Source organism: Achroia grisella, unplaced genomic scaffold (assembly GCF_030625045.1).
Source record: "Achroia grisella isolate CSIRO2021 unplaced genomic scaffold, CSIRO_AGI_Agris_v1 utg660, whole genome shotgun sequence".
Lineage (NCBI taxonomy): Eukaryota > Metazoa > Arthropoda > Insecta > Lepidoptera > Pyralidae > Achroia > Achroia grisella.
The window spans coordinates 8,513,692-8,528,196 of record NW_026712984.1 but is presented as its reverse complement, the minus strand read 5'-3'; the positions used below and the strand labels follow the sequence as shown (position 1 = coordinate 8,528,196).

General features: G+C 36.2%; 1 protein-coding gene across 6 annotated transcripts in view; it reads left to right on the top strand.

Moving 5' to 3' along the window:
- The window catches only part of LOC131849874 (rhophilin-2-B), a 107,536-nt gene that overhangs the window by 77,225 nt on the left and 15,806 nt on the right, over nt 1-14,505 (top strand). For all 6 annotated transcript variants that reach the window (XM_059200005.1, XM_059200011.1, XM_059200010.1 and 3 more), the window contains exons 3-4: nt 6,531-6,647; nt 10,377-10,504. In XM_059200005.1, the coding sequence (XP_059055988.1) occupies nt 6,531-6,647; nt 10,377-10,504 (245 nt within the window). The remainder of the gene's footprint in view (nt 1-6,530; nt 6,648-10,376; nt 10,505-14,505) is intronic.

The following is a 14,505-nucleotide window of genomic DNA, read 5'->3' as shown; positions in this document are numbered from 1 at the left end:
GGAGAGGCCAATAGCGTACGCATCTATGCTGCATCGCATCTATGTGCTTGCGCAGGAGAGGCCAATAGCGTACGCATCTATGCTGCATCGTATCTATGTGCTTGCACAGGAGAGGCCAATAGCGTGCGCATCTATGTGCTTGCACAGAAGAAGCCACACTCATTTAACTACCTACATATATTACAGAAATGTTGAAACGTGATAGAAAATTGTGCAGCCAATGTTACACGTTTTGCAGCATAATTTTTGAAACCTAATGCTTCTTTTACATGTATTATACATATAAACCTTCCTCTTGAATCACTCTATCTATTAAAAAAAACACTTCAAAATCCGTTGCGTAGTTTTAAAGACTTAAGCATACATAGGGACAGACAGCGACAGCGACTTTGTTTTATACTATGTAATTATAATGATGATGACAATTTGTTATATATTTCTCGGAAAGTATAACATTTATCATTACATAGTATAAAACAAAGTCGCTGTCGCTGTCGGTCCGTCCTTATGTATGTATGCTTAAATCTTTAAAACTACGCTACGGATTTTGAAGCGGTTTTTTTTAACATATAGAGTTATTCAAGAGGAAGGTTTGTATGTATAATACATGGACACCCGTGTGAAGCCGGGGTGGGTAGCTAGTCTTATATATAGAATCCTCGCGTCACAATGTTAGTTACCATACCCCTCCGAAACGGATTGACCGATTTTTATGAAATTGTATATGCATATTCAGTAGGTCTGAGAATCGACTACTAACTATATTTCACACCCCTAAATGATAAAAGTTGTCCACCCCTTACATTTTTTTTTTATTTTTTATAATTTAAAAGTACATTTAACCCTAAATTTTCACCAACCCCTATTTTTTAATAGCGATTTTAATTTATATGGCAAAACAACGTTTGCGGAGTCAGCTATTATATTAGCTGTTGATAATATAAATATAGCTGTTCCCGCGACTTCATCCGCGTGGAATTTAACTTTAATTTTTCTAAAAGAAAAGTAGCCTAAAGAACTAAAAATTATTTTGTTCGTCTTAATTTATTCGTTCCATTAGCTACTGATAGGTTCAAACTAATACATTTACATCCTGCATCATCCCTTATTTTATCCCCATGGGGGTTGAATTTATCAAAATCCTTTCTTAGGGGATGCCTACATCATAGTAGCTTTATGCATGCAAAGTCTTAGCCCGATCGGTTTAAAATTGACAAAGTTTGGTACAAACTTCCATCCTCAATTTTATCCCTTTAAGGTTGGAATTTATCAAAATCCTTTCTTAGCGGATGCCTACGTCATAACATCTACCTGCATGCCAAATTTCATCCCGATCCGTCCAGTGGTTTGGGCTGTGCGTTGATAGATCACTATGTCAGTCACCTTTGAGTTATATATATTTAGATGTAAAATACCCGCTTGTTAATTACCGTCCACCGTCCACCCACTTTTAAGCTGGTTTTGAGTAATTATTTACGGAATTTTGATGGCTGCATCTTTTGTATGTTAACCAATTTATGTGGAAGGATCCGCTATGAACACGAATTTTGTATAATAAAATTTTGATAGGTTTTCACTATAATTTTAGGTTATTTTACTTTTTTTGTATACTACTGTGGTGGGAAACAAGCATACGGCCCATCTGATGGTAAACGGTTACCGTAGCCTATGGACGCCTGAAACACCAGGGGTGTCACGTGCGCGTTGCCGACCCTTAAGAAACCTTAATATACCTACCCTTCTTGAAAAAAAATTTTACGTTACTAACATGCTACTAATTTTTTTTCTCATTCCTTCACTTTCCAGGCTATTCTTTGGAACTCTTTGCCACTTTCTATTGGATCTGCTCAATCCCATGGCATTTTCAAAAATCTTGTAAAATCCCACTATCTCTCCAATTAAAAATCTTTCGGTAATATTCTGTTTTGATACATGTATTTATTTATATATTTTATTTATGTATACATAATATTAAATAAATAATAATCTCAGGACAATTCACACAGCGCCATCTAGACACAAGTTAAGCCAGCTAAACCTTGTGTTATGGGTACTAGACAACTGATACAAATACATACTTTTTTTGTAAATACATACATATTATATATACAAAATACCTAGACCGATACAAACAATCATATTCGTGAATACAAACGTTTGTGCCGTGCGAGGAATCGAACCCGCGACCATCGATAACCGGTGTGCCTTTAGTATTTGTATGTATATGTATTTAGTAATCATATAATATTTAACTCTCTTTTTATAGTGTGCCACTTACCTTTCCCTTACCTAATACTTTTATCTCCCTGGTTGTCTGTGTGAGATTGCCTTAAGAGGGTTATTACAAAATGATGTCGCTCAACTTTAGGTTTAAGCACATGGATTTCCGCATGTGTGTATAATACACGCACACAGACGCAAATAAACGTGTAGCGCAATCAGTGTGGATTCAGTATGAGCCATTTTGATCCTTGTAATATTTTAATTAATAATATGATATGGTTTTACTTAACTGAGTAACATTTTTTTGCCGCCTTTTGTTTGCGTATTTTTATATTGTTCCATTTCGTAATTGTTTGTTACTTTATACACAACTAGCTGTTCTTCGCGAATTTAACTTTCATTTGCTATAATAAAAGATTTTTTCTAAACCAAAAGTAGCCTAAGTTACTCCTTATTAGATCAGCTACCTACCAATACAAGTCCCGTCAAAATCGGTCCACCCATTTCAGAGATTAGCCGGAACAAACAGACCGACAGATAAAAATGGTAAATAATGTTATTTTGGTGTATATACCGTACTTATATTCATATGCACACAGTTATTTCAATATTACAAACAGACTCACTACACTACTCAGATTTTATTTATATGTATAGATTACTACCTGCTACATTACTATTCTGCGTAAACCTGAAAACCACATTGTGAGAAAGTGCCATTCCATGGCTACAACAAAAAGAGGACGAGGCAGGATACCAACTACCTGGTTGACAAATGTACATATGGACAGGGAGGAGTTGGGCCTGTCAAATGACGATGCTTACCAGCGAAATGTATGGCGCCCCAGGATTAGAAAAGCCGACCCCGAGTAACGGGAAGAGGCGAGGATGAAGAAGAAGTATCTAGACACGCGGTAGCGTGTCAAGCCGAATTTCAAGTAACAGGCTAGCAGCACCGTGTGTATATTTACACGAACCATTTACGACCTTAGGCTACAGTATATTATCCTAAGTTATAAGAAGAAATGATATTATATATTGTTATAAACACATTTCAGGACAGACCATTGAACTTGGCACCCATTTAGATCTCATCTCTTTTGTCGTAGAAGTCAACAATCAAGGCATATATCATAATATTAAACTCGGCTATCATTTCACATTTATGTTTTTTTTTGATGGGTAGATTACTACCGATCCCACAGATAATGCATTTTCTTACACAAGAACCTCATACCTCTTTAATGTGTAAGTCACGATATAAATAGTTTATTGCCTGCAAATGTTTTAGTCTCCTGTCGCCATCTTTCATTCCAAATGCAATTTCGTTAGTTTATATTCAAAACGTTGCTTGAAAACGTGTTCAAATTTTTGAACAACTTATTTATATTGTACCCATGTTTCGGCCGCTGTCAGAAAGTGAATTTTAGTTGAATTATTATTATTTGTAAGTATATTTATTGCTTGCTACTACGATGGTGGTCAAGCATACGGCCCGTCTGTTGGTAAATGTTAGCGTAATCTATTGACACCTGGAAACACCAGAAGTGGCACGTGATATACCCTTAATATACCCCCTTTCATGCAAAAACTACTGAACGGATTTTGATGAAACTTTACAGTAATATAGCTTATATATCAGAATAACACAGACTAATACATATAAATAAAATTGGAGTGTCTGTATGAAATAACCGTTTTTTACTACATACATATGAATATAAATACACCAAAATAACATTTTTTACAATTTATGTCTGTCTGTCTGTTTGTTCCGTCTAATCTCTGAAATGGCTGGATTGATTTAGACGGAATTTTTATTGGCAGGTAGCTGATGTAATAAGAAGGAACTTAGACCATTTATATTTTAGAGAAAAAAAGTTAAATTCCACGCGGGCAAAATCGCGGGTATAGCTAGTAGACTATAAATTTTATGCGAGTGAAACCGCGACCACAGATAGTAAACCATAGTACAATATATTTTTTAATATATTATATGATAATGGAATAGTTCACCCGCCTGCGCTAACGGTTTACGCTGGCGGGGCACCAGTGGAGGATGATAAGATGAAAACAATAATTGCTTTAGCAATATCATATGCTGGTGGTCACTCTATTCTCCCAAATTTGAATTTAAAAATGAATCTGTATTATTGTAAACATGTACAACATTTATTTGAAAAGATTACGAGCTGAGTTTCTCGTCAGTTCTTCTCATCTCGAAATCATTTCTTACTGACCGTAGATTTGACATATCGTAAGAGTCTGTAATAGACCTACATGAATAAAGATATTTTGAATTTATAAATAAAGACAGGTTAGTTAACCTATCTTGGCAAATGACAATTTATCACGATGGTTTCCAGGATGAACCGCGTGGAGGTCAACCTGACATGGTACATTGCAAGTGGTCATCAGTCCACATTACTAACAATTCCCACCTACATTGCAATATAAGAGGTTGCGTTAAGATTCTCTACTCTACTTTCTTTGGTTGCATTGTATAACTATTGCGACCCTACAATTAATGCAATAGTATTGTTAAAAATTCAAAGCGCATCCATTGTAGTTATAACTGAGTTTTGCGACACGTTACGTTAGTTAACTAACAATTATGGCCTACGGCTTTTACCACCGCACCGCTCTCCATCGACTGGGAATTCATCACACGCTGGAACCTAAGTGGTCTCGGACAGTGGGGTTTCAGAGGAGCTTCCTCCCGCGTACACTTACATTGTGGAATGAACTACCTGCCGAGGTTGTCTCACGAGACTACAGCATTGTTTATAGTCTAAATAAATGTCAAACATAACCATTGCAAATTCATTTATTTGCCATCGACAAGGAATTCTTCACACCCTAGAACCATGGTCTCGGACTGTGCGGTTTCAGAGGAGCTTCCTCCCGCGACACTTACATTATGGATTGAATTTTTTTTAATGGCTAATAGTGGAATGGGGCACCCGCCTGTGCTAACGGTTTACGTGGGCAGGGCACTAGTGGAGGATGATAAGATGAGCATAAGCTCAGGTCAGTTAGCACATCGTGGCAAATTCACCAGGAATTTGACATAGTAGTTTCCACGGGAAACCGCGTGAGGTCAACCTAGCATGGTACATTGCTCATTCATAATTTAAGAGCGTCGCTCTTGTCGATGATGGTCTTATCACTTGTGTGTTCTGAGGAATTGTTCGGATAAATTCCTCAGAACACTCCCCGTGATATATGCGGTAGAAAATGCACAGAGATGCAATATCTCGCCGCATAGCCAATGGGTCGAGTCTATAAAATTCTCTATTTTTTTCCGCTATATAAAAGAAAACAGTAAATAAATTTCCTAGCGCTGATTATCGAATTCTTGATGTATGATAGCGTAGCGGCTTTTGTATCGATTGCCGCATGCATACTCATGTATATAAATTTAAGTAGCTATGCCGTGGTCGAGTGGAATGAGTAGTCATGCTCACTAAAATGTCCAGACATGTGGCGGCGTGGTGGGCCGCGTCATTGGACTCCCTAAAATATGGTCGAGCGCAGTGATGGCTGGCTCATCCGTCATGGTTGTGAACGAGTGCTGCTTTTAGGGACTGGTCTGCTCTTATCACTACGACTAATTTAATCTTATTGTATATCTATATTTGAGCCTAAATAAATTAGTGCTGGTTGATAGTTTGTATTCACACGTTTCGACTTGTGAAGATAAACTTACAAGGATTGTTTAAAAGAGCAACACACAAGTTTCATGCTTATTCTTCATGTGATGAGATAACGTTTCGAATAAGCGGTAGATTAAAAAAAATTGTTGACTATTCAAAAGTGTTTAAATTAAGTTTATTTGAATAAATGATTTTGATGATATAGATAAATCCTGAACGTCCATCATTATTGTAAATGCACGCGCATGCCCAGCATCGCGTCGTGACAAATAGTCCGTTCAAGATTTATAACTTTCACCGCTAGGAGTGCCTCAATTATAAAATAGCTATCTCAAACGCAACATAGTCTCACGATACCCAACTGGGTCCACGTAATCCTGTATTATTACATTAGTTTTATTTACCAACTGTTAAATACACAATATATTGGGTACTACTAACGACCCGCCCCGGCTTCGCCTGGGTGTACATGTATTATATATATAAACCTTCCTCTTGAATCACTCTATCTATTAAATAAACCGCTTTAAAATCCGTTGCGTAGTTTTAAAGATTTAAACATATGTAGGGACAGACAGCGACAGTGACTTTTATACTATGTAATGATGTGTCATATGCCTGCATTAACAGTATGTTTGTTGGTTGTTACAGGGGTCGGACCCACGGGTGGCCACGTGTCGGGGGCGGCTCCAGACCCGCCGCTGTCAGCTCAACCAGGAGATCAACAAGGAGCTGCGGCTGCGTGCTGGAGCTGAGAACCTGTTTAAGGTAAACATTAAATACTAGCTGCCCGCGACTTCGTCCACGTGGAATTTAACTTTATTTTTAAAAACATTTATTGATTTGAACATATGTTTGCATACATACATACATACGTAGAACAATTACAAAAAAACCTCTATAATCTAAATATATATAACTCAAAGGTGACTAACATAGTGATCTATCAACGCACAGCCCAAACCACTGGACGGATCGGGATGAAATTTGGCATGCAGGTAGATGTTATGACGTAGGCATCCGCTAACAAAGGATTTTGATTAATTCTACCCCCAAGGGGATAAAATAGGGGATGAAACTTTGTCAATTTTAAACCGATCGGGCTGAGACTTTGCATGCTTAAAGCTACTATGACGTACGCTGCTATGACTAAATAAAGCAAATAATTACTTATATTTTTTTTTTACCCAGATTTTTTTCAACCTATTCGGCCGAATAGTAGTTATCCGGTATTTGGCCGGATAGTATTAAGGCCGCCGTATAGGCCGGATACCGGATAGTTACCGGATATCCGTTTCATCTCTAGTTTCTACGTAATATTAACTACAATATTAAAGGCACTACACCCGCATCTCATCATTGTGTACTGACCACAACAATTTGCGGTTATGTACGTACAAGTTCATCTGCAGAAATATACCATATTGCATCTCCTGCGGTGTCTATATTCAAAGCTAACTGTCCGCCCGGTTTCGGGTGTAATAAAATACAATAGTATCAAATAGAATAGCAATAGAAATAATCTTTATTCAAAATAACTTTATATGATACTAGCTTTTGCCCGCGGCTTCGCTCGCGTTAATTTATGCCCTTAGGGGTGGAATTTATCAAAATCCTTTCTTAGGGGATGCCTACGTCATAGTAGCTTTATACATGCAAAGTCTCAGCCCGATCGGTTTAAAATTGACAAAGTTTCATACAAACTTTCATCCCCTATTTTATCCCCTTAGGGGTAGAATTAATCAAAATCCTTTCATAGCGGATGCCTACGTCATAACATCTACCTGCATTCCAAATTTCAGCCCGATCCGTCCAGTGGTTTAGGCTATCCGTTGATAGATCACTATGTCAGTCACCTTTGAGTTATATATATTTAGATAGATATGTTTCGAAATTTGTTAGCTTGTCTTGGATGTCCCGCAGGATTTATTCCGGTTTCTTATAAATGTTTTACCATTTAGTTTTCTTTTAAGTTGTTCATTTTCTTAATCGATCGAAGTTCTTGGTAAGAATGGTTTTTATTCAGACATATTAGGACTAAAAATTTAAAGTAGGTAAGTAGATTTAAAGCAATTCGCAGATATCTTGCTATTAATTCCTGGCTGAAACCGAATGAATGGTTGCAAGTATCTTGCACATTCTTCTCAAAAAAAAGACTATTCTAAAATAGTTATATCAGGTTTATTTAAAAAGAAGATTACAATTCTAAACTTTATTCTCTTGAACTCTGAATAAGCGCGTTAGAGTAATCAATCTTTTTTATTCTACCACACATTCGGAACGCAGACTCATCAAAAGAAGAATGTGCAAGAAACTTGTGTGTTTCTCTTTTAAATAAATGTTATTCATTATTATATATTTAATATTATATGTGAATAAAAACTTCCTTCCGAACGATCCCCCAATTCAACGAGGATCGAAATTACGACAGTCTACATCGAACTTCGTACTAGCGGAGCCTACAGACAAAAGTCGTATCCGTCAGGCGGGCGTTGTCCAAGATTTTGTGTGAATAAAAATTTCCTTCCGTTCGATCCCCCAATTCAACGAGGATCGAATTTACGACAGTCTAGATCGAACTTCGATCTAGCGCTGCCCTCAGACCTTGTCCTTCATCCGCTTCATAAGCCCTTTCGTTTGGAGTGTCATCTGCACTCGCCCCCTATCGTCCGGTGAAGCTGTAAAGGCCAGCTGCAGCCGACAGTATTAGAGTAGTCCGAAAAATAGGTAATTTTATGGCATCACGAAAAAGATAAAAATTATAAATGTATTTATGCTCTTAGTCACTGAAGGCTCAGAGGCAAGTGCTACGTCCAATACCTCAAGGTTATAAGTTCAAAAACCGAGGGGTGTCACGGTTCGGCGCGCACGCGTCTTTTCCACCAAAAGAACCAAATGTCAACGCACTGACAGAATGTAGTATTGTTCAGTATTGTATACAATATTCCTTAGTTAAATTGTTCACACATATCAACTTAAAACTATACAGTTACAACGTTTATTTATAGAACATCACGCAACGCAGATAGGGTTGGCAGATCGACTAAACCTAAATCTGCTAGACAGACTATCCATCTAAGTAATGAATTAGTTAAAGAAAGTCATTGTTAAACATAAATTTTAGATAAATACTAGCTGTGCCAGGTAACGTTGTTTTGCCTTAAAATAAAAAAAATTTGGGGTGGACTACCCCTAACCTTTAGGGGGATTAAAAATAGATGTTGGCCGATTCTCAGACCTACTCAATACGCTCACAAAATTTCATGAGAATCGGTCAATCCGTTTCGGAGAAGTATGGGAACGAAAACTGTGACACGAGAATTTTATATATAAGATTTTAACAACATTTATAAATTCTGAATGATAACTGCACAAATAAGTCTTATTTGCCTGTTATTACTTCAAAAAGCACAACAACAATCTAAATAAAAGGAAACTCCTTCTCTTTAAGTCAAACAATAAAAATGATTAGTTGTTTTACAATAAAAATAACGTAAATAACCTAAAAAAGCCGACAAGCCAGACACCGTTTATTTTGGCCGGACACAATTAAAATAGTAATTCAATTGAGTTTCTTGCCAGTTCTTCTCAATTGGATCTATATACTGAACTGGACGGTAGGGAAAAAATTATAATGTAAAAAATTTGACGTTCATAAGCGGCTGAAATGTTCTAAGTGAATAAATGATTTTTTAATGTTAGTCATCTTTTATTTTTCCCGCGCAAACGTAATGCGTCACAGATACACAATATCGCACGGCGCACAGACCCAGAAAGATGATGAGCGTGTCATAGCTGTATAGAGACGTTAGTACTAGTTCAAATTCAAAATATCTTCATTCATGTAGGTCTATTACAGACTCTACCGTCAGTTCGGAGTGATTTCGAGATGAGAAGAACTGACAAGAAACTCAGCTCATATTCTTTTCAAATAAATGTTGTACATGTGTACAATAATACAGATTCATTTAAATTCAAATTTGGGAGAATAGAGTGACCACCAACATATGATATTGTAAAAACTAAAACTCTCAACAGTGTTCGTAACCTGAGCAGACCAGTCCCCACAAGCAGCACCTGTTCACGAGTATGAGTCAGCCATCATTGCACTCAACCATATTAGGGCCCGTCCATTAATCACATGATCTTTTTTAAACATTTTTTTAACCCCTCCTCCCCCTTGGGGGGGTAGTTTTACCTAGTGGTAGATAAAAAACAAATTGTTATGACTATTCAAAAGTGCTTAAATTAAGTTTATTTGAATAAATGATTTTCTATTCTATTCTATTCTAGATTGTAGTAGTGATTTTTGTCAACGGGGGGAGGGGCCGTTTTCAAGCCTCAAGTGATTAATGGATGGCCCCCTAGAGGGAGCACATTGACCCGGCCCACCACGCCGCTACATGTTTGAATTTTATAGCGAGCATGACTGTTTCAAGTTACTCCACTACTAGTATGGATAATGACAAATGATTGATCAATGCATTTATTTCGCAGGCGACAACGAACAGAAAGCTGCGCGAGACCGTCGCGCTGGAGTTGAGCTTTGTCAACTCGAATCTGCAGCTCCTGAAGGAGCAGCTGGCAGAGCTGAACTCCTCGGTGGAACTGTACCAGAATGACAGGTATACCATCTTCACAATATGTCTTTTAAAATGGAGTTATTTATGTTCCAATTTGTCCTCGTCTATCTTTCCCTCAGATTCAAAAATCATTTATTCATGTAGGACATTTGACATGTTCACATTTTTCCCTACGTTAGATCCAATGGAGAAGAACTGGCAAGAAACTCAATTTAATTACTTATATTTTTTTTAAAAGCCAGTTTATTTACAATGTATATTTATATAGGTGTCTATGTCTAACATTAAATGAAAATCCCGTGTATGAACAACTATTGCCATGCACGCTCGTCATTCAAGTAATCGTTTAGTGAGTAATAGGCTTTGCTCAGTAAATATTATTTAACAGATGTTTTGAATTTATTTAAGTGTATTTCCAGTATATCTTTTGGCATCTTATTGTAAGTTTTTATACCTATTCCCATACAAGACCTATTGACTTTTTCTAAGCGATACTTGGAGACAGCAAGTTTGTCTTTAAATCTAGTATTAATATTATATTGTGGTAGATAAAAAACAAATTGTTATGACTATTCAAAGGTGCTTAAATTAAGTTTATTTAAATAAATGATTTTCTATTCTATTCTATTCTGTTCTATCATCTATACATATAAATAAAATTGGAGTGTCTGTTTGTAATATTGAAATAACCGTTTTTACTAAATGCATATGAATATAAATACGGTACATACAACAAAATAACATTTTTTACAATTTTGTCTGTCTGTCTGTGTGTTTGTTCCGTCTAATCTCTGAAATGGCTTGAAGGGACTTTTATTGGTAGGTAGCTGATGTAACAACCAGTAACTTAGGCTACTTTTATTTTAGAAAAATAAATTAAAAACGCGGACGAATTCGCGGGTGCAACTGGTCGAATAATAGAAATACAACCTTAAGGTAATTAAAAAAACACTCAATTCGAGTTGTCGATTGTCGAAGTCGATCAATCGATCCGATATTTCGACACTGTTTATTGATACTTTCACATTCTCGCAACACTTGTTTTACTTAATTACATATACCTTTTGTAGAGCAAGTAAAAGTAGATGGCGCACGTTATGTAACATGGCAACACCGATTTATATGATCAATTTGCGAAATAGCGGACACCTGTTAATTATACATATTTTTTACTATCTGACCCCGGCTTCGTCCGCTTGGAATTTAACTTTATTTTTCTAAAATAACAGTAGTCTAAGTTACTTCTTATTACATCAGCTACCTGCCAATAAAAGTCCCGTCAAAATCGGTCCAGCCATTTCAGAAATTAGCCGGAACAAACAGACAGGCAGACTTAAATTGTAAAAAAATTATGTGTATGTACCAGCGACTTAATAAACAAAAAATAAGCAATAATCAACCCAAATAATTTAAAAGAAAAAAGTTACATCTTTCTAGCTTCAAAAATGACAAATTTCTATCTCATTAATTAATATTATAAACGCGAAAGTTTGTGATTATGGATTGATGTTTGTTACTCTTTCACGCAAAAACTACTGAACGGATTTTGATGAAACTTTACAGTAATATAGCTTATACATCAGAATAACACATGATTACATAGTGTAAAACAAAGTCGCTATCGCTGTCTATCCGTCCCTATGTATGCTTAAATCTTTAAAACTACGCAACGGATTTTGAAGCGGTTAGATAGAGTGATTCAAGAGGAAGGTTTATATATATAATACATGTACACTCGGTCGAAGCCGGGACGAGTACCTAGTAAATAATGAAATATGTCAAATAAGTGTACTTGCAAACGAAATGCGCGGGTCAGATAGTACACAATAGTTATAGCATAACACCGTCCTCAGACGACGTGAAGCGTAACTGGCAATCTTGCAAATGTACATATTTTGTACCGTTACTTTACCCCCGATACTGTATGACAACTGGTTCGTAACGAAATCAACTGCGAAATCGTCATTTCATATACATCGAATAGTTTATCGATATGTACTGATAAACAAACAAACTACATAGTATTAAACTTATTTGAAAAGAATACGAGCTAAGTTTCTTGTCAGTTCTCATCTTGAAATCATTCCGAACTGACGATAGATTTGACATATCATAAGAGTCTGTAATAGACTTACATTTTAGAATCTTATTTGAAATTAATACGAGCTGAGTTTCTTGTCAGTTCTTAGCTTGAAATCATTCCGAACTGACGATAGATTTGACATATCATAAGAGTCTGTAATAGACCTACATATTAACAATCTTATTTGAAAAGATTAAGAGCTGAGTTTCTTTTCAGTTCTTCATATCTCGAAATCACTCTGAACTGTCGATAGATTTGACATATCATAAGAGTCTGTAATAGACTTACATTTTAGAATCTTATTTGAAAAGAGTAAGAGCTGAGTTTCTTGTCAGTTCTTAACTCGAAAGCACTCCGAACTGACGGTAAATAATAGATAATTATATTTATTTATTTTTATTTTAAATTTTAATATCTTTCATATGTATGTTAGTCTGTAAGGTATTTATAATATGGGCCATTAGTAGCCTGAATTAAATAAAGTTTAAAAATATTGCAGAATTGCGCTCATGCGAATAAGTTAAAAATAGGTCACAAATATATGGGCAAAATTTAATTAGTTATTGTAGACCATTCATGTTATTGACGACCTCGGTGGTCTAGCACACCGCTTTACGACTGATGGTCGCGGGTTCGATTCCTCGCACGGCACAAACATTTGTATTCATAAGTATGATTGTTTGTATCGGTCTGGGTTTTATATGTATAATATGTATGCATTTACAAAAAAAAAACTATGTATATGTATCAGTTATCTAGTACCCATAACACAAGCGATAGCTAGCTTAGCTTAGGTCTAGATGGCGCTGTGTGAATTGTCCTGAAATTATTATTATTTTCATAGTAGCACATTTTGAAAAAAAGAAAGCAAGAAAGTCTATGGTACAACCCACGACATCTTTATCTATAAAATCCAAAGACAAAACATGTCGTCGAAACTTTCTTCATTATTGCGTCTTATAATATAATACCAACTGTAACTGAGAAATAGCGATACATTTAATGAATCCGTTCTCATGGCCAATTATAAATTAAGAAAGAGCGTAATGTTATATTTCCGCCATTGTTTCGTTTTCCCGCGGTCCGGCCGCCATGTTAACCATAGAGCGTGGCAGCCATTTATAAACGTGCTGCGAAAAAAATGGAATTGTAGATCTGTGCAAAAACTATATGATTTTTCTTTACTAGACTCAGAGATTTTTTTTTTTGCATTTGGACGTAAAGTTTTTGTATATATTAATACTAGTGCCCTGGCCCTGAAGCTACCCAACCTTTGTAATATTGAAATAACCGTTTTTTACTACATGCATATGAATATAAATACGGTACATACACTAAAATAACATTATTCTACAATTTTTGTCTGACTGTGTGTCGGGTAATCTCTGAAATGGCTGGATTTTGACGGGACTTTTGCAGGTACCTGATGTAATAAAGAGTAACTTAGGCTACTTTTATTTTAGAAAAATAAAGTTAAATTCCACGCGGACGAAGTCGCGGGTACAGCTAGTTATAAATATGTGGAACTTGTTTGCAAAAACTATAACAAATTACCTCCACTTAAGTACGCTGTTATGTCATTATGAACCTTATGTCTAATGGTTATAAAGTTGATTATCATATTTCTTTACTTTTGAAAGAAGATGCCGCCACTATTATGCTGTCATTTAAGACGCGGTCATAGCATATGCTGTGGAAACGGTTTTGTTATTTAGGTTCCGTATCTATAAAAAACAATGATATATATCGAAGTCAGGACTATGGACTCTAGGACTTTTTTTTTTTTACGGATGGTAGTGGAATGGAGACCCCGCCTGCGCTAACGGTTTACGCTGGCGGGGCACCAGTGGAGGATGATAAGATGATCATGAGGTCAGGTCAGTTAGCCCATCTTGACAAATTCACCAAGAATTTATCACGATGGTTTCCAGGGGGAACCGCGTGGAGGTCAACCTGACGT